The sequence below is a fragment of the Rhynchophorus ferrugineus genome, unplaced genomic scaffold (assembly GCF_030347505.1).
Source record: "Rhynchophorus ferrugineus isolate W39M unplaced genomic scaffold, kcgeb_rfMv2 rfM2, whole genome shotgun sequence".
NCBI classification, from domain to species: Eukaryota; Metazoa; Arthropoda; class Insecta; order Coleoptera; family Curculionidae; genus Rhynchophorus; species Rhynchophorus ferrugineus.
Window position 1 is genome coordinate 3,636,684 of NW_027472581.1, and position 19,259 is coordinate 3,655,942.

Below are 19,259 nucleotides of genomic sequence, written 5' to 3' on the forward strand. Positions count from 1 at the left end.
AAATGTATTTATTCAAAGTATTGGTCATGATGATGATGATTCTATACTTGCTGCCCATCTCATGCTTTTTATTTATTATTATTTATATTTAAAAAAAATTACAGTTATGATCGCTCGAAAAAAAACCAAAGCTTAAGTGTTTTTAATCTTAGCTACTAAACACTAATCCTAGAATAAAAGATTTTGGAACATAAAAAAAAACAAATGTTATCTTATCGAGCAAGTTTCTTCAAACCTTTCTCGAACACAAGCGGATATCGATAAAGATTAGATATTAGATAAACGATCTCCGGAGACTAAAATTGTATCCTTATGTGTATTAGTTAGTTGCGTGCCATTGAACAAATATCAAGTGTGTTATAACAATGGGATATGACGACGATTACTATGACGAAGATGAAAATGATGATGAGGACTCATTGTTAGCAGCTACAGAAAGGTAATAATTTATAAACCGTCACAAGTATTTGATAGAGTGAATATAAATAAGTAATCATATTAGCATATTAGAGTATTCATCAAATATATACTTATTTATTAAAAATATGACTTGATATAGGAGTAAATTGTAATACTGATGAAACAGGCGAGTTAATCTTAATATTTTAATGGAATTATTGGTACAATTTCAATAGTACAAGTTGGCGAAAAAGTAATTTCGATTTTTCTCAATACATGAATTTAAAATCGCATATCTCTTGAAATAAGTATTTAATGAAGCAATATTCAGGAATATATTCAAGGAATTTTTTAGATATAAAGGTAATATCACTACTTTACAGAGTCTAAAGTTACTGCTCATTAAAAATGGAGATTTTCGAACGTCATCTTCGTCGTACTTTACTTTGACCGAATAGGAAATCATTCAGTTTAGACTCATCGAAAGTGACGTGCTATTTATAGTTATGAGTGTTTAAGTGAATATCAGTGTCAAAGGAATTGAATGGGTCAAGTTTCCATCTGTGAATCGCTGCTAAAATGAAGCATCAAATACATGAATGAAATCAAGCTATTGATGAAAATCAACATTACTTACGGAAAGGGTTAAAAGAAAAGGACCTAATTAAACCTAACCCAACCAAAAAAAAACTTTAACGTTGTCTTTCACCACTACAATATTCGACATACATCGTCAGTGATTCCGCAAAAACTGACAGAGATGACAGGCTGTGAAGTTTTCTCACATCCACCATTTTCACCCTTGCTCATACCCAGTTTTAACCGAAAATGCTTCAATATGTCATCGACAAAACGAGAAATTGTTAATGTCTCAAAATCATATGAATAAATTGGATAAAAATAACGAAATTACTTTTTCCCGAAGCCGGCATCTAAAAACAACTTGCTAAAATAATGTACAAAACTTAATAATATTAAATAAATAAATTAATTATTAAAATTTAATTTTTGGGATATACTCAAATATATATAAAATTTAAAACAATATAGTCAATTGTACACTAGCTGAACGTAAAAGTGATTAAAATAAACAATGATCTCAAATGAATTTATCAGTTTTTTTTTCGCGGTTCAAACAATAACTTTATATACTAATTTAGCATCAGCACAAATAACCAATCGATCATTTTATATCAGCCAAATTCAGAGAATTCATGTTTTCGGTATAATAACGTTAATAATATATACGTTGATGGATTTGCTTAAATACTAGTAACTAATTTTATTGTCTTTTTGGATAGATCTTATAATTTATTAATGAAAAATCATTAAAAATAGAATTAATATTGTTTCCGCCATGAAAATGTATTGCATATTCCAAAATCTTTGCATTTTTGGTTTTACCTGTTGATTCATTCTCTTTGACTCTTCTGAATTGCCTGTCTCTGATATTGTATTGACATAACAAATTATTAATTATCTATTTTATATGAGACTAGCGACCCGCTCCGACTTTTCACGGGCATAAAATATATATGCCTATGTCACTCAATGAAAACATGATTAAAATCGATCCAGTATTTTTGGTTCATTCATTACTGCCCTTGGCCTGCACGCATTAAATTTGGAGTAAAACAATTCCTCTTCCCCTATACTTACTATGAAGATTTCCTGCTATCTTTGGAATATTTAAATTCATACAATTTTTATTACATTACACATTCTTAAACGCAAATTTTAAATTTGTAATATCTCCGAAAATATTTGTTTAATTTACATGCTGTAAGGAACCATATTGATCTATATTAATTGCACACTGTATTTAAGGTACTTAATTCGATAAGGATTAATGCCGTATTGCTTAAAATAGCTTCGTAAATAAGCCATTTTCTCACGTAAAAAGTAAACAATAAAAATGGTTAATGTGGGTTATCCCTAAAAGATAAACATATACCATCGCGGACTTTTTTGTAGACCTTTTTATGGTGTACAATACTGTAGTACATTAATTTGATCTAACTCGTAGGGTTAGGCAGCGTTTTTGCTAATTGCTAAATAAGCCTAAAAAAATAGGTTAATTTACGACATCACGTTAGAAACCTCTAAAATTAGCAATGTTGCCTTAGTATATTATGCATGTATTATACATATAAACCTTCCTCTTGAATCACTCTATCTATTGAAAAAAACCGCATCAAAATCCGTTGCGTAGTTTTAAAGATTTAAGCGCACATAGGGATATAGGGACAGAAAAGGCGACTTTGTTTTATACTATGTAGTAATATAATAATAATTATTATTATTATATCTCATTTAAATCATTCTCTTTCTAATTATCCTGCAAATGGTCAGAGTTCTTATATTTGTAATATCTTTAAAATCAGTTTATTATAAACGTTCAAGCTTCTTTTTTTGCTATTTAATTATTGCTATTAATTTTTAAAAATCGTAATTGTCTTCATTATCATAAATCTATAGCCGATGCTTGGAGTGACTATCTATTTACCAATCAACACGCTACTATTGGTAGCATAGGACCTTGTATGTTCTTCACTGAATCTCGCTACGGTTTGTTATCGGTCACAACTGCTTTGATCTCGGATAATGTTAGTCTCGTATTCTTAATCTTACAAAAAGGAAAAATCATAAACACAAAAACATAAAAAATATAGTTTCAAACTGTGTCCAGCAAGCTTTCATTGCTTTAAAAATATTGTTAAACCGTTACTAAATACATTATTGTTACTAAATACTCAACATAAATCAAATACGACTATTTTAGTTAGTGTTACTCTGTTTTAATCAAAACTATAATATAATATATAGTATTAAATCAGTCTAGGTAACAGGAACACAGGGACAGGACAATTTTTGTTCAATAATATGATGAAAAAATAAAGATTAAGATATCTTAGGTTCCGTCAACTTATTTACGCTAATAAGAATGTTATACTATGTTCTGCTGTTGCACTAAGACCCTACTACACCAGATCAAAATGTTTAGTTCTCTTGAGCCGTCTTGTCAAATCCATCGAGGAGCCTGAAAACATCACCAAAAGAAGAAAATCTAGTAAATGGTGCCTATTTAAATCTATATGGAGATCACTATTTTAGTAACACCACAATATCAGCAGGATTCCTAAATACTTTGTTCTGATATCACTGACTTCAGATTGCTCCCCATATCTGGATGTCATATATACATATAAGCTTAAGAAATTGCTTTATTAGTAGTACTTTGTTGTATGTTAGGAGGACAGAATACATTCTCACAAATTTAATATCCTATTCGTCTTTTGTCCCTTTTTCATGAGTCTTCTAGAGCAACGAAGTTATAATATATCTTTTTTTTACCAGTTTGAAGGTAATTTACCCCTTCAGCTTCTTATTTTGGTTCAAAATATTTATGGTGAAACCCAGTCTGACTCACGGTATTTAGATATTTTAATCATATTTCAAGCAACACTTTAATATGTTTTTCATAGACTGTTCCTAAAATTATATACTGAAGAAGCAAGGAGTTTCTACTAAATACTTAGATCTGATCTGATCAGTGATCTGAAAATATAAAGTCTTAATAACACCATCTTATGTCGAACCTTAAACTAATTGAACGTATTACTCTTTCAAAGTGGTTTTAAGAGATAAACTTGTCAAATGTCTTCGTTAATATCTTATAATGCCCCACTAAAGTGATATTTGTTGTCGAATGATTTATTATTATCTATAAAAGTACACAATACAAATTTAGGATTATATAGAAAATGATAACCGATGAAAAATAGAGCATAAAAATATATATTGTGCAATAAATCATAATTAATTACGGATAAATCGGTTCTAAATTCGCTTAGATTAGGACTCTAAAAGATAGTGCTCGCCGATTTTCCATATACATAGTCGCAATCTAATTAAATAAGGGGCTCCGGCTGGCAGAAGGCTTATTAAATAAATGAGTATCGCTTTTCGGCATACGGCGAGCTTATATTTCAATTTTCCAAGTTAATAAAAGCAATTCGGGCGCCGCTTCATCCCCTCGCGATAACGGGGATCCGAAATAAATGAGCATATCAACGTTATTTTCCGCAGTTTGGCTCTAATTATGAAATATGTCATAGAGCATTAACATTGGTTTAATTTAATTTAATTTTAAATTGGATAGTGACGCGTCACTTAAATAAAGATAACGTGTCGTGTCGGCTAAGAAATCCTCGATCTTAAATGTAGGTGACATCAGTAATGGATACTGAGAAACTGCTGAAGATTTAACATCCGTATTAGTATTTATCTGTATTAGTGAATATAGATTGGATCACACTTTTTACACTTGAAAGGTTGAAATTTATATATATTTTATAGTTACTTACTGATATTCTTTGAAAATTTGATCGCAAATAAGTTTCTGAATACTAAAATACTGATTGTGAAGACATTGAAATAAATTACCTTCTTAATATTGAAGTATAGTCCCTACTATTGACAATATTTATTGTCACTTAATAAGTTTTTCTTTTACCAACCTTTGTTCATGTGAACTAGACCCACTGTTTAATTTGGGCTCCGAACTGTTGAGTGACCAAATTTGTAGATCACCCCAGAAGACATCCGGTCTTACCCAGCCTTGTTACTGGCGGGACTGGTATCATTTTCCTTTTCGGATTTTGCACTCCTGCCTAAGGAAAATTACTAATGTTAAATAATCACAAATATAAACTTGCGAGCATGCCCCAGCAGGATTTGAAACCGCGACTATGGTAACACCAGGAGAACTGTTCTATCGCTTTTACCACTGCGTCAACCAAGTCATCATTTGATATTTTCGAATCTTCCATTATTATGTCGTCAATTATGGATATGTTGCCAACCATTTTTTTGAATTTAATTCTCCCTCAGTACGTCTTCCACATTTTCTGCCAATATTTCGTATTTTTCTTCCTTATCATATATGGGTAAATATTTATTAATTATTGACACTGAGAAGTTGACTCTTCATCGATTCTATTCATCAATAGTTTGTTTTCCAATATTTTTATCTTTTTAAAACAACGACGGGTTGATTATTCGGAGCAGTGCTTGAAGATGATCAAGCATAATAAACCCAAGATTTTACGTCGATATGTGACAATGGATGAAACATGGCTCCATCATTTCACTCCGAAGTCCAATCGATTTTTTGTGAATCTCCATTTTGTGATGCGTGTGGAATAATTTTCATTGACTACCTCAAAAAAGGAAGGACCATCAACAGCGACTATTACATAGCGTTATTGGACCGTTTGAAGGACGAAATCGCCGAAAAAAGGGCGCAAATACTGCTTCATCAAGACAATGCACCGTGTCACTAGTCAGTGAAAACGTTAGCAAAAACCCATACATTGGACTTGGAATTGCTTCCTCATCAACCGTATTCCCCAGATCGGGCCCACCGCCTATTCCCTATTCCCTGTTCTCAGATCTCAAAAGAATGCTCGTTAGGAAGAAATTTTTGTCGAATGAAAATGTGATCGCCGAAACTAAGGCCTATTTTGAAGCAAAGGACAAATCGTACTACGAAAATGGTATCGAAAAGTTATAGGATCACTATAAAAATGTGTTTTACTGTGGTAGTCCGGAGACGTTTCAATTGTCCTGTTACATTAAGCTTCTTAATTATAGATATTTCTAGAATATCAAACACTCTTAATGACTCTGACTTGTGCTATAGCGAAATGATTATTATTAAAATTCTGGTAAGTTTTAATTTATCCACGTTTTTCTTAGTATGCCCTATCTCAATTAAAGTTTTTTTGTAATTGTATAATATGGTATTTACTTATACATCTCTTCAAATGATACTGAACTTTACTAATTACAGTGTAAACCTAGTTAAATAAAAAATATTATTCTTCCTGGAGTTTGAGCAATTAGGTCCAATTTTAAGTTTATCATTTTGTTTAGAAAAAAGCTATACTAATAGCACAAAACCAATTACCTACTCGAAGCAAATTTTCAACTGAATTACTATATAAAAAATGATCTTAGGTAAAATATAATATAAAATATTGCGAAAATTTTGAAATAATATTGAAAACTTAATATTATTACATAAATATTAACGAATATTTGTTTAAACCCACAGACAAGGAGAAGAAGTTAAACCATGGGACTCCTTCAAGGTATTACATCGCAAGGCCGAGACGGGATCCCTGGCCGAAAGCAAATGGATTGATAATGGCGTAAAGGTCCTCAAGACGTTCACAATTGGTGTGGTCTCCCTTATTGTACTTTGTTCAGCAGTCACCTCGAAACTCACCTTATTTCTTATGACATCGCAAATCAAGAAAAATATCACTCGGCCCTATTGCAACCTAGTACTCGGTAAGTCTGAATTAACATTTTAATTAAATTATTTTCATTCGTTCTTTCTAACTTAATTTGTCCAAATTCTTCCCTCTTATTCGTCAATCTCCGAATGTTCCTTTACTTTACTGTTCTTTTACATGTCTTCTCTGTTCTTTCCCTTTTATCTTGTTGAATTTGTGTCATATTTTATAGCTTCTTTACCATTTTCAATTAATTTTTTTTTAATTCTCATTCCTACCCTATTCTTGTCTCCCTTCAGCTCATCTATTTCCATGCTCCATGCGTTATCAATATCCGATTTCCTATCTTTTTTCATTTTACACTTTTGTCGCTCTTCCTTCACTTCACTATTTCTTATTTTTCCTTGTATTTATCTGTTCGCCAGGCATGTTCTTGCATACAAACTTTTCTTTCAATATGCTAGATGACACTAAAAGAGAATCATAAAAATATTGATTTTTAGTAGTAAAATACTCTAGAGATAATTAAAAATACATTTATTTTAGAACTAGAGGTAGGATAACTAAGATTTTATCACAAATAAAAACAAAGAATTCGCCATTTTAAATCAAATATCAACAAAAAGGGCTACGAAACATTGACGTCACTTACCGTTTCCTAACCATCACTTCTGAACTCCAATATTTGCCCAATATTGCAGGTACAGATGCAAATTTATTTGACAGGGCTACCCTAATACTTATTTTACATAGCTGGTAAAATGAAGATTGATTTTCTAATCTTGTAGTAGCCTTAGATTATATTGGAATATTTGAGTAAATAAAATGCACAATTGTAAGTTCATTAAATTCTTATAAGCATGTGCAACTACTAAACTCCATCAAGTACTTTACAGAAAATCTGTGTTTAGACATGCTTTAACATAACAAATTCTCTTATGAATTATTGTACTGAACCTCTGCTCAGTTTCTTTTACTTTACTTATCTGTACATTTGTCTACATTGTCTGTACTTTAATTTCAAATATTTTTTTTGTAGAAATAACGTACTAATAACTCCATCGTTAATGACTGAAACCAGAAAATCATATCGAATAACAAAACACATTGAACGCCCCATTATGCTATATTCAACAACATCGAACGTGTTATTGTAGTTGGTGTTTAAAATATCTTTAAATCATTAAGCTCTATTCATATTTAGATATTAAATCAGTCAATTATCATATGTTTTCATCTTCTCAATATTTTAAACATTTAAGTGATATTTTGTATTCGTTTTTCAGAATTTAAAACACGGCTATTAAAATACTTGTCGTTAGTCAAAAATCAATCGTTAGTCAATAGTCGTTACACTTGAAATAATAGTTAACAGTAGAAAAAGAGTAAAATCTGTTACAGCATCATGTCACAATAATATGTACACTATTAAGGCAGTGTTCTCTATATATTTTTCTATCCTGTCAATGTAAAACAAAATTTGAGATATCACAACGGTACAAAAATACGATAGAATAAAATTTCGAATATAAAAGATAAAAAAATTATCAGCAACTTTTGCTGTGTCTATAGTTTGGTGAGAGCCTTCACAATGTGTGTCCGGCTATAAACAGTAACATATTATCAATGAACAAAAACGAACACTCGATTACCTGAATATTCAAGCCCTCAATATTTCATGATGATGACGAAGAAAAATATAGCCAACTACATAGGTCTGATTCTAGATCTCGGTTTGTCACAGGACAAGGAAGAACCAATGAAAATGTTTGTAGAACAGAAAAAAACTAGAAAGATAACAATCTCATGACCCAATAAATAATTTTTTCATTAAAAAAAGGAATCTGGCTTTAATTATTGTTAATCTTAAACAAAAAAAATTTTAATTGCAAAAATTAGAGAAACCAATACTTACAATACAAAAATTGACTAATGAGTAAAAGAGACATTCAATTTTGTAAAATTGTAAAATTAACCAATATTTAAATTAATGTTCCCGCAAACATACACTTCCCAATTTCTGTATTTTTTAATTAATTTAGCAGGAAATTTACTGATACTTTCATCCTTATTAAACAAACGGCTAACTGACCCGTTCAGAATTTAATATTGTTATTTAAGACAGACCGATAGGGTGCAGTTTCGAAATTAAACCACAAGTGAGCAAAATATGTTCGTGTATCTTAACGTTGTGTTTCTTTATCAGCTTGCTCTAATTATTCGAACTGATTACTTTGTGTCTAACAGGTCAATTGAAAAGTCCCCGGCCTACCACAGTAAAACACATTTTTTGGCATTTTTTTTTTATTCAACATAATTCCCTTCAAGGGTGATACGCTGATTATAGCAATCCCCCAACTTTTCGATACCATTTTTGTAGTACGATTTGTCCTTTGCTTCAAAATAGGCCTCAGTTTGTCCTTTTTTTTGTCATCACTTCTTCATTCGAAGAAAATTTCTTCCCAGCGAGCATTCTTTTGAGAACTGAGAACAAGAAATAGCCGCTGGGGGCTAGATCTAGAGAATTCGGTGGATGGATGTATTTTTGCCACTGTTTTCACTAACTTGTGACACAGTGCATTATCTTGGTGAAGCAGCACTCTGTTTTTCTACAAACGCGGCCGTTTTTTGGCGATTTCGTCCTTCAAACGGTTCAATAACGCCATGTAATAGTCGCTGTTGATGGTCCTTGCTTTGTCAAGGTAGTCGATGAAAATTATTCCATGCGCATCCCAAAATACAGATGCCATAACCTTGCCAGTCTTTGGTGCGGGTTCATCGTGCGTAGACCACTCGGATGACTGTCGATTGGACTTCGGAATGAAATGATGGTTCCATGTTTCATCCAGTGTCAGATATCGATGCAAATATTTGGGTTTATTAGGCTTGATCATCTTCAAACACTGCTTCGAATCATCAACTCGTCGTTGTTTTTGGTCAAATGTATGCTCGCGCGGCACCCGCTTTGCACAGAGCCTTCCCGTACCCAAATATTCGTGAATAATATGTACACGTTCAGTTGATATCTTTATAGTTCCTGCTTTTTATTCAGTTTGAATCTACGGTCATTCAAAATCATTTCGTGGATTTTTTATATGTTTTCATCGATAAAAACCTCTTTTGGGCGTCCACTTCGTTCAGCGTCTTCGGTACTCATTTAAACTTATCATACCAGTCCTTGATGATTGATTTTCCTGGGGTAGTGTCCGGAAACTTGGCATCAAGACAAGTTTTTGCTTCAACCGTATTTCTCCCTTCAAAAATCAATCTTTTATCAAGACGCGAAATTCCTTTTTATCCATTTTTTTCACAATAACAAAAGTTGATTCACTCAAAATGCTGTAATTCACAAACTAATGATCCGACAGCTGTCAAATTTATACACGGATCTTTTCAAGGTTAGTAAAAATATGTGGATTTAATTCTAGTAGCGCCATCTATGCGTCAGGCCGGGGACTTTTCAATTAACCTCTTATATTAACAATGAATTTATATATTTGCTCTTCTTCCAATAAATTTACAAAGTAATCCTTAACATTCATTCAAAATCCTCATATAATTGCGATATTGCAATATGTATACACGTAAAATAAACAGATAAATCGCTGAAAATCGAACATTGTTTTAGATTTAACCAATAGTTATTAACGGAATTTGTGGAAATACCCAATTGCGCAAAATGATTTGTTTTGAATAATTTCATTATCTAAAATATTAGATATATAATATGAGATATCGGTACCATTGTCTAAAAATTATTAATAATCTTGTTTGGTATAATGTTCGTTCAAGTACTAAAATATTTGCGCTCATTCATAATACAGCTTGTTGAAATTCATGACATGAATTATGTAGGAAGTGTAAATCAAAGATATTCTGGCTATTAATTATTTTCTTAAAGTTATATTTACTTGATATTTAACAAACCATTGTTTTTCTCAATAATACAGAAGCAACGCCATCTCGTTTTATAAATGGTTTGGTAATAATATAATAGTAATTTTATTACATTATCATTTAATCCTGATTTATTTGGAATTACCCCACTAATATGTACTATACTGCAGTACTCTTATCAGTAATATTGTTCAATGTACGTCATACAAGAGATTATTTCGTGAATTTTTACTGTAACAATGATCTATAAAATCTCTCCCAACTCACTATATGACATATTCATATTAATTGGTGATTATTTTCAGATAATACTAGAAGTTATAACTTCATAGTACCAGATGTAGAACGTACTACGTGGATATGGCTGTTGATGTTTGCCTACTTTGCCCCTGAATTCGGAACTTTCTTCAGGTAACTATAGCGCTAGATATTTTACTGAGCAATCTTTGAGATGAAATAGAATTCGTAAGATAACGTGAGGCCATTTAGGTATTATTATTATAGGTATTTACATATTTATATAATAATGAAGTGTTGGGCTACCATTTGATTCTAAGAGAGCTGCAATCTAGGTGGAATAGATTCATAGAGTGTCCGAAGAGTTACCAGCAGAAATGGAGAGTGATATGCTTCTCAGTTTGCTCTAAAAGTGTCCATAACGATTAAACCGTGTTAAGGACTGTCATCACGTGATATTCTTATTAACAAAACCAGATTGAGCCTGAGCTGATTTAGCCATGGGTATGGGTCTTCATCGTTATGATGGATGTTTACAGTTATCTGGCCAGTTATATGAATAAAATGACCATCTGAAGAGACGACAATATTGTAGCCCAAGACATAAATGCTTCGTAGGGTTATTTTGGGATTGTCCACACATACACCCAGCCATGTATAAGAAACGATATAAACGATCATCACATTATACCACATTCTTCCAGTAATCAAAGGTCCAAGTTTTATGATCACTGTAACAGTTCTTTTGCAGTTTAACGTTGGCTTACGTAATACAGGCAATAAATATATTGCAATCCTTTTTAATGTTCGTCGGTCTATATCAGATGTGGATTTCGTCCACCATTCTTTTTCGCCGATGATGTTTATCATGTTTTGCATGTATTCGACACAAACTTAGAAAATAAAAATTAATGAAAGTATATCTGTACATGTGCAGTTTACCTATAAACAGACCGTACAAGCACCAATAATATTAAATAATAATATAATTCCATATAGCAACATCGCTAACTATCTCGGAATGACTTTTCATGCAAAACTTCGCTGGAAGGAATATATAAAGAAGAAAAGAAAAGAACTGGAATCGAAATATAGGAAAATGTACTGACTAATTGGAATAAAATGACATACCAATACATAATAAATTGCTATTATATAAGCAAATACTGAAACCTATATGGACATACGGAGTTCAATTATGGGGATGTCCTGCAAAGAGTAACATAAATAAAATACAAATTTTTCAGAACAAAGTCCTGAGAGGTATTGTGGGTGCACTCAAATACTATAGGTTACCTACATCGAGACCCTCAGATACTTACAGTCAGTCAAGAAATCAAGATAGTTGCAAGGGGGCATGAGGAAAGACTCCACAATTATAAGAATATTGATGTTTTGCAGCTTTTGGATACCACCAGAACAGGACTCATACTCAAAAGAATCAAACCATCTGATCTTATGTAGTGTTGAGTAGTGAGGTGCATGTAATAAAAAATACAGCAGTGACATATATAAATATTATTTCATCAGAGACTGAGATAGGGCCGATGGGTCCTCCTGATTATATATCTATATTTTAAGTTATCATAAATAAAAATTGTAGGTTAGACGGAAACGACTACTAACAATGTAGTAATTAAATAATAAAAAATATTTTGCGTTTTTTACGGTTGCTGTGGTAATGTTGCTTATGGAACACTAAACATTTCAACTGTTTTACATGACCAAGAGGCCTATAACTATCTATCCCTCCTATTAGAAGCAACAATGGACCATAGGTAAGAAACAATAAGCAAAAAGTCAAGAATCAGTCAACACTGGACATAGTGTTAATAACTTACTTAATAATAACTTTAAATTCGAAAATATTACAGTAGACACTCAAAATAAAAACAAAACACGAAGATAAAAATATATCTACGCCCAAAGAAGGCTCCGAGATTAGGTTTAATCATTGAAACAGTTGCTTAGAAAAGCCATAATAAAGATTATCTATTCGTTTAATGCAGCGTTAATACTGAATTATACGCCTGTACACTAGAAAGTAGTGGAACTAATGATGATCCCAAAGCCTAGCAGGAAATATAGTCATGTTAGGTCATATACATTTATTTCACTACTAACAATTACCCCAACATTTTTTGAGAAATGATCCTAAACTGTCAATTTACAGTCTGTAGCAATTCTAGACGTATCACTAGTTTTCGATCTTTTCCATCTGAAAGTTGTGCCAAATATTTAGTTATGGTATTAGATTATCAAATTGATATGAAAGGAAGTTATAATATAGAGCTATTTAAAAACTGTTCTCATCAAAATTCACACTATTATTACGAGATATAGAAAATGATTATGCATTTACAATATATTTTTTATAACATCTATTAGATACGCTTAGTACAATCTTAATTATAATTAATTATTATTAATTCACAAGCACGAGGAGTGCGAGAAAATACATCAATATGTATTCCTCAATTATAAAATTATAATAACTTATAGCTATAGTTTACACTTAAGGTATACGCTTTATATAAGTTCATATGGATTGGTTCGCTTCATTCTCCGGCCGCCCTGCGCGCTTTCCAGCAGTTGTATTGCTTCCACGTTAGTATGCTTTAATAATCTTCTTTCGTGTTTCAAGGCGAAATCTTGGATAACTTCGCAAATCCATTTGATTTCCAGGTCATCGTGCAGTTCTTCGTTGGTTACGTAGCGATAAGCATTAGTAATCAATTGAAGAACCTTGTTTTGGATTACTAGTTGATTTTAATTTTTAGTGCAACCTCATATTTGCACCCCATAGATCCAAATGGGCTTTCTAATTGTCTTATAAATCAACCTCTTTGATTTTAGATCGAGTTGAGAGTATCTTCCGACTAACCAGTATAGTTGTTTTATTTTGGTTCTAATGTGTTTTGCTTTTTTTCTAACATGATGTTTTTGACAATGTATTGTACCATTTTTAGGAAACATTATAACTTCATGATAACCAATTGATGCTGACTAAACATAAATATTAAATCAAAATAGTACACATTCTAAGAACTTATATTAACACAAAAATATAATAAAACCTATATGTATTTTTAGATCTCTCCGTATATTAATATTTAAGTCATGGGACTTACCTTCACTATGGGACTTCCTGTTATTATTAATGACAGAAAGTTTTCCGGCAATAGGCAGTTCCCTGCTCATCTTCAACATCTTACCAGAGATGGACGTTATAAGAGGAGCAATGTTAACAAATGCATTATGTTTCTTTCCAGCACTAGGTAAGATCACAAATATTTTCACTGAATATATAAACATTTAAATAATAAGTTTTCAATAAAAGTAATCCAAAGTAAAATGATTTAAATTAACTCTAATTTAATAAAGTAATCACCACTGGAACAAACTACTTTTTTCAATATAAATATTGAATGGGATTAAAACTAGCTGAATTAATTAATAGAAAAGACCTCTGTTGTAGGATTAAAAGACATGAAGTCATCATCTTCGCCTTTAACAGATCCAAAATTAAATTGATCAAAAGGTTAAACAAATACATAAGTAAATAATAAATAAGGAAATAATTTTTTATTATTTCTTAAAGCAATCTAGCAATATAACACTAGTAATCTGCTTGTTTTTATCCTAATTTTCTACGATTTTAAAATTACGAAGTATTTATCCTACAATAAATGCTTTGGGCTGAACATCTATGCCACTGTTTTTAATGTACACCTAATTTTACTTATAACTTTATTGAATTAGATTACATAATTTTACTCTCATTAATCTTCTGACTAAGCCATCATTATCTAGGAGCTGGAAAACCCCAATATTAATAGAAATTTTCGCCAGAATAAAACATCAATTAACCCATTTTCATTTTATATTTTCACAAAATCAAACACACTGTGACGTTACGAATTAATATAAAGTATTATATCAGAAATGTCTATGTATGCTCGGAAGATAACAGGTCAGTTGAAAACACAGCCTGACACATAGACGGCGCTACGAGAATTAAATCCACATGTTTTAGTTAGCCCTAATTCTCAAAAGACGCGTGTATAAATTTGATAGCTGACAGATCATTAGTTTCTGAATTATAGCATTTTGAGTGAAGCAAGTTTTGTTATTGTGAAAAAAAATGGATAAAAAGGAATTTCGCGTGAACGGAAAAAATACAGTTGGAGCAAAAACTTGGCTTGATACCGTGTTACCGGGCACTGCTCCATGAAAATTAACCATCAAGGATTGGTATGCTAAATTTAGACGTGGTGAAATGAGCACCGAAGATTATGAACGCAGTTAAGAGAGATTGTTACCGACGAAAACATTTTAAAAATCCATAAAATGATTTTGAATGACTGTAAATTGAAATTGAACAGAATATCATACACGAATATTTGGGTATGAAAAAGCTCTGTGAAAACTGTGTGCCGCGCGAGCTCACTTTTAACTAAAAACAACGAGTTGATGATTCAGAGCAGTGTTTGAAGATGATCAACCAAAATAAACCCGAGTTTTCGCATCGATATGTGACAACGCATGAAACGTGGCTCCATCATTTCACTCCGAAGTCCAGTCGACAGTCAACCGAGTGGACTACACACGATGAACCCGCTCTAAAACGTGGGAAATCGCAACAGTTGGCTGGCAAGATTATGGCGTCTGTATTTTGGGATGCACGTGGAATAATTTTCAAAATATTAAAATAATTTCAAAATAATTTTGAAAAAGGAAGGACCATCAACAGCGACTATTATATAGCATTATTGGATCGTTTGAACTATGAAACCGCCGAAAAACGGCCGCAAATGCTGCTGAAAAGAAAGTACCGTGTACCCTGCCACAAGTCAATATCTGGCCCCCAGTGACTTTTTCCTGTTCTCAGATCTCAAAAGAATGCTCGCTGGGAAGAAATTTAAGTCGAATGAAAAGGTGATCGCCGAAACTGAGGCCTATTTTGAAGCAAAGGACAAATCATACTACAAAAATGGTATCGAAAATTTGGGAGTGTATCACCCTTGAAGGGAATTATGTTGATTAAAAAAAGCTAACTTTGCCAAAAAAATGTGTTTTACTATGGTAGGCCGAGAACTTTTCAATTGACCTGTTACTGGACTAAATATATTACTGCATTCAAAAACCATATTCTAATAAAATTAATTTTGAGGCATGGCAGGAGAACATTTTGAAAAATAGTCATGAATAAGTTGGAATTTATAAGAAATTTTTGACTGTTAGTTTACATCAAGAATTAATACATTTTAAAAAACTTGGATTACTTTTTCACTCATATAATTACATCATAATAAATAACATCACTTGGCATTTTTCAGAATTCACTCTCAGACATATAAATAAGCTATACAACAAAGACAACTGGTTCCTTCTAACATTAGACGTTTTTGCACTACTAGCCCAAATATCCGGTTTTATTGCTTGGCCCATAATTGAAGAAAATCAAGTTTTGTGGCTGATACCAGTTGCTTCGGCTATGATTTCGTTTGGATGGTGGGAAAATTTTATATTTGAAGATACACCGGTAATTTTATTATATTTCGTTAATAATTATTTATAATTTGTGGTGCTTGGCTGATATCGAAATATGATGTAGAGAATAAGTTAAAGAAACCTGTTATGAAATATTTTATGTCAAAGAAAGTAGTTGAGAAGTGATTTTCCTCCGCATTTTCCGAAATCAGCTTACATGTTCGCTACAAAATATCTTATATATGATATATATGATATATATGATATATATGATATATATGATATATATGATATATATGATATATATGATATATATGATATATATGATATATATGATATATATGATATATATGATATATATGATATATATGATATATATGATATATATGATATATATGATATATATGATATATATGATATATATGATATATGTGATATATGTGATATATGTGATATATGTGATATATGTGATATATATGATATATATGATATATATGATATATATGATATATGTGATATATGTGATATATGTGATATATATGATATATATGATATATGTGATATATGTGATATATATATATGATATATATGATATATGTGATATATGATATATGATATATGATATATGATATATGATATATGATATATGATATATGATATATGATATATGATATATGATATATGATATATGATATATGATATATGATATATGATATATGATATATGATATATGATATATGATATATGATATATGATATATGATATATGATATATGATATATGATATATGATATATGATATATATGATATATATGATATATATGATATATATGATATATATGATATATATGATATATATGATATATATGATAGATATGATATAGGTGATATATATGATATATATGATATGTATGATGTATATATATATATATTTAAAAGCTGTTATATATTTGTCAGAACCAAATAACAAATACCCAAACTTGTTTTACAGGTGAAGTTGTTTAGAATAATAGCACAAGCCAAAAAAGACTTCCCAAACAGTAAATACTTCAGCTACGCTATAGTATCCGTCGTAAAATGCGTTTTGTTTTTGGCCACGGCTGTAATTAGCATTTATATAAGGGAGGGCGATGTCTCATTCATGTTTGATGAGTTCTTTGAAGCGTTTTCTGAACATAAAATGGTTATTAACGAGGTAAGTGAGGAGCGAGTAGTCACAAGCCAAACCTAACTAAAGGATTACTCGTCTTAACATTTATTTTCTAGATTATTCCACAAGTTAGTGGTTCAAATGTCAGCACAAGTGATGGTGTAAGCACCGGGGGAACTGAATATATCACCAATAGTATCCTCTATCAGTTAATAATATTAGGTGTCAATATTGCAACGACTTACATCTGTTACGCCTTCGCCAAGTTCGCTTGCAAAATAATGATCCAAGGTAATATAATTTTCATATTATTTTACTTCCGTCATTTTCTTCCCGAAATTCGAATATTTATGTAAAAAAGCAAGCGAGTAAAAAATTATCTAAGCTGCTGTTAACTATACTCCACAACTAGAAGGCTTTAATTAGTAAAATGAGAACAAAATCCACTCCAACTAAACCGAATTCTCTATTTTTAGAAACTGCATTTAGCAGTACATTCGACGTCATCTATGATGTGCATTGGCTGTTTTACTGATAGGACAAGAATGTAGGATTGTTTTATTATATTTACATTGAGCTCTTTTCTTCACCATCTATGAAGCAGAGATCAAAGCGCGATTCTTTATGCAGGGGTATGATCCTCTGGAGGCCCAATTCACAATTTTATATCCAAGGAATGTATTTTATTTTCATTGGAGAGAATTTTTAGGAAGGATTTACGTATGACCTTTTTACATTTAAATCTTGTTTTCGTCGTTGCTATGTTTCCATCATACGTTTCTTTGTTAAGTCGTTTTAGTATGAGTATTTATCCGTATTTTCATCTGTGACTACTTGTGTACATTCCTCTTACAAAATCCTACCGATTTCTTCTATATTTTCTAATTTAATTAATGCATAATGCATTTCCCCTAGTGCATTTGCCATATCATCTATAAAAATGTTACTATCCATTATCTCCACATACATTCCGACCAAATGCATTATTGGTTATTTCCGCTCTTATCAATCTGCCTTGGTAATTATCATTATTTGGCAGTAAACCCATATCAGACAAGTTTCATTTCGTCTCTATCACTTTCACTATCAAAAGAACTATTAATTTATCAATTACAAATTAATAATAAATTATTAATTTGTAGTCTATCTAATACGTGTTCCCGTATGTACTATGAAATACCATCATTTGTCAATTTATTATTCTGTGTGTTTGATGTATTCAATACCGAAGGTGTTATTGTACACAATATTTATTTCCGCAAGTCCAAACAGTTGTACCTCTCAGTGACCGTCATGTACATTATAATTATTCTTTGCTACCATCCACATTAATTTGATGCGATTAAATATGCAATGATAAGGAGAAGAGCCTAATATTCATGAGTTCTCTGGGAACACTTTCCAGATTAACAATTTGTCTGAACTAATTTAATTAAATATTATTCATATATCATATTTGAAATAAAACTAACTTCTAAATGATCTTGATTCATCACCCGTTTCGCATTTGAACGGTTTCTCTTTGGTGAATGTAACACATATATTGTATATTGTTCTACACTCCTTGTCACAGGGCCCATAACAATAATCATTTTTTAACTAGAACATAGATTTGACAACGCATTTACAATATTTCTAATGCAATTGGCAAGAAATTCTCTACTATTTTAGACGGGCTATATATATATACATATAGTCTGTTCATAGTTATTTTATACATACATCATTAAAATTTGTGATATTAAAACGTCGCATCAACTGTGTGTTTTAGTTTAGTTTGGC

At 31.2% G+C, this 19,259-nt stretch overlaps 1 protein-coding gene across 1 annotated transcript in view; it reads left to right on the plus strand.

Annotated features, from left to right (window-relative positions):
• The first annotated feature begins 280 nt into the window (after positions 1-280).
• LOC143191018 (chitin synthase chs-2) overlaps positions 281-19,259 on the plus strand; it is a 45,648-nt gene continuing 26,669 nt past the window's right edge. Inside the window, exons 1-7 of the mRNA XM_076395658.1 lie at positions 281-439; positions 6,518-6,756; positions 10,904-11,009; positions 13,929-14,113; positions 16,175-16,380; positions 17,319-17,522; positions 17,594-17,768. Of these exons, the coding sequence (XP_076251773.1) occupies positions 366-439; positions 6,518-6,756; positions 10,904-11,009; positions 13,929-14,113; positions 16,175-16,380; positions 17,319-17,522; positions 17,594-17,768 (1,189 nt within the window). The 5' untranslated portion in view covers positions 281-365. The remainder of the gene's footprint in view (positions 440-6,517; positions 6,757-10,903; positions 11,010-13,928; positions 14,114-16,174; positions 16,381-17,318; positions 17,523-17,593; positions 17,769-19,259) is intronic.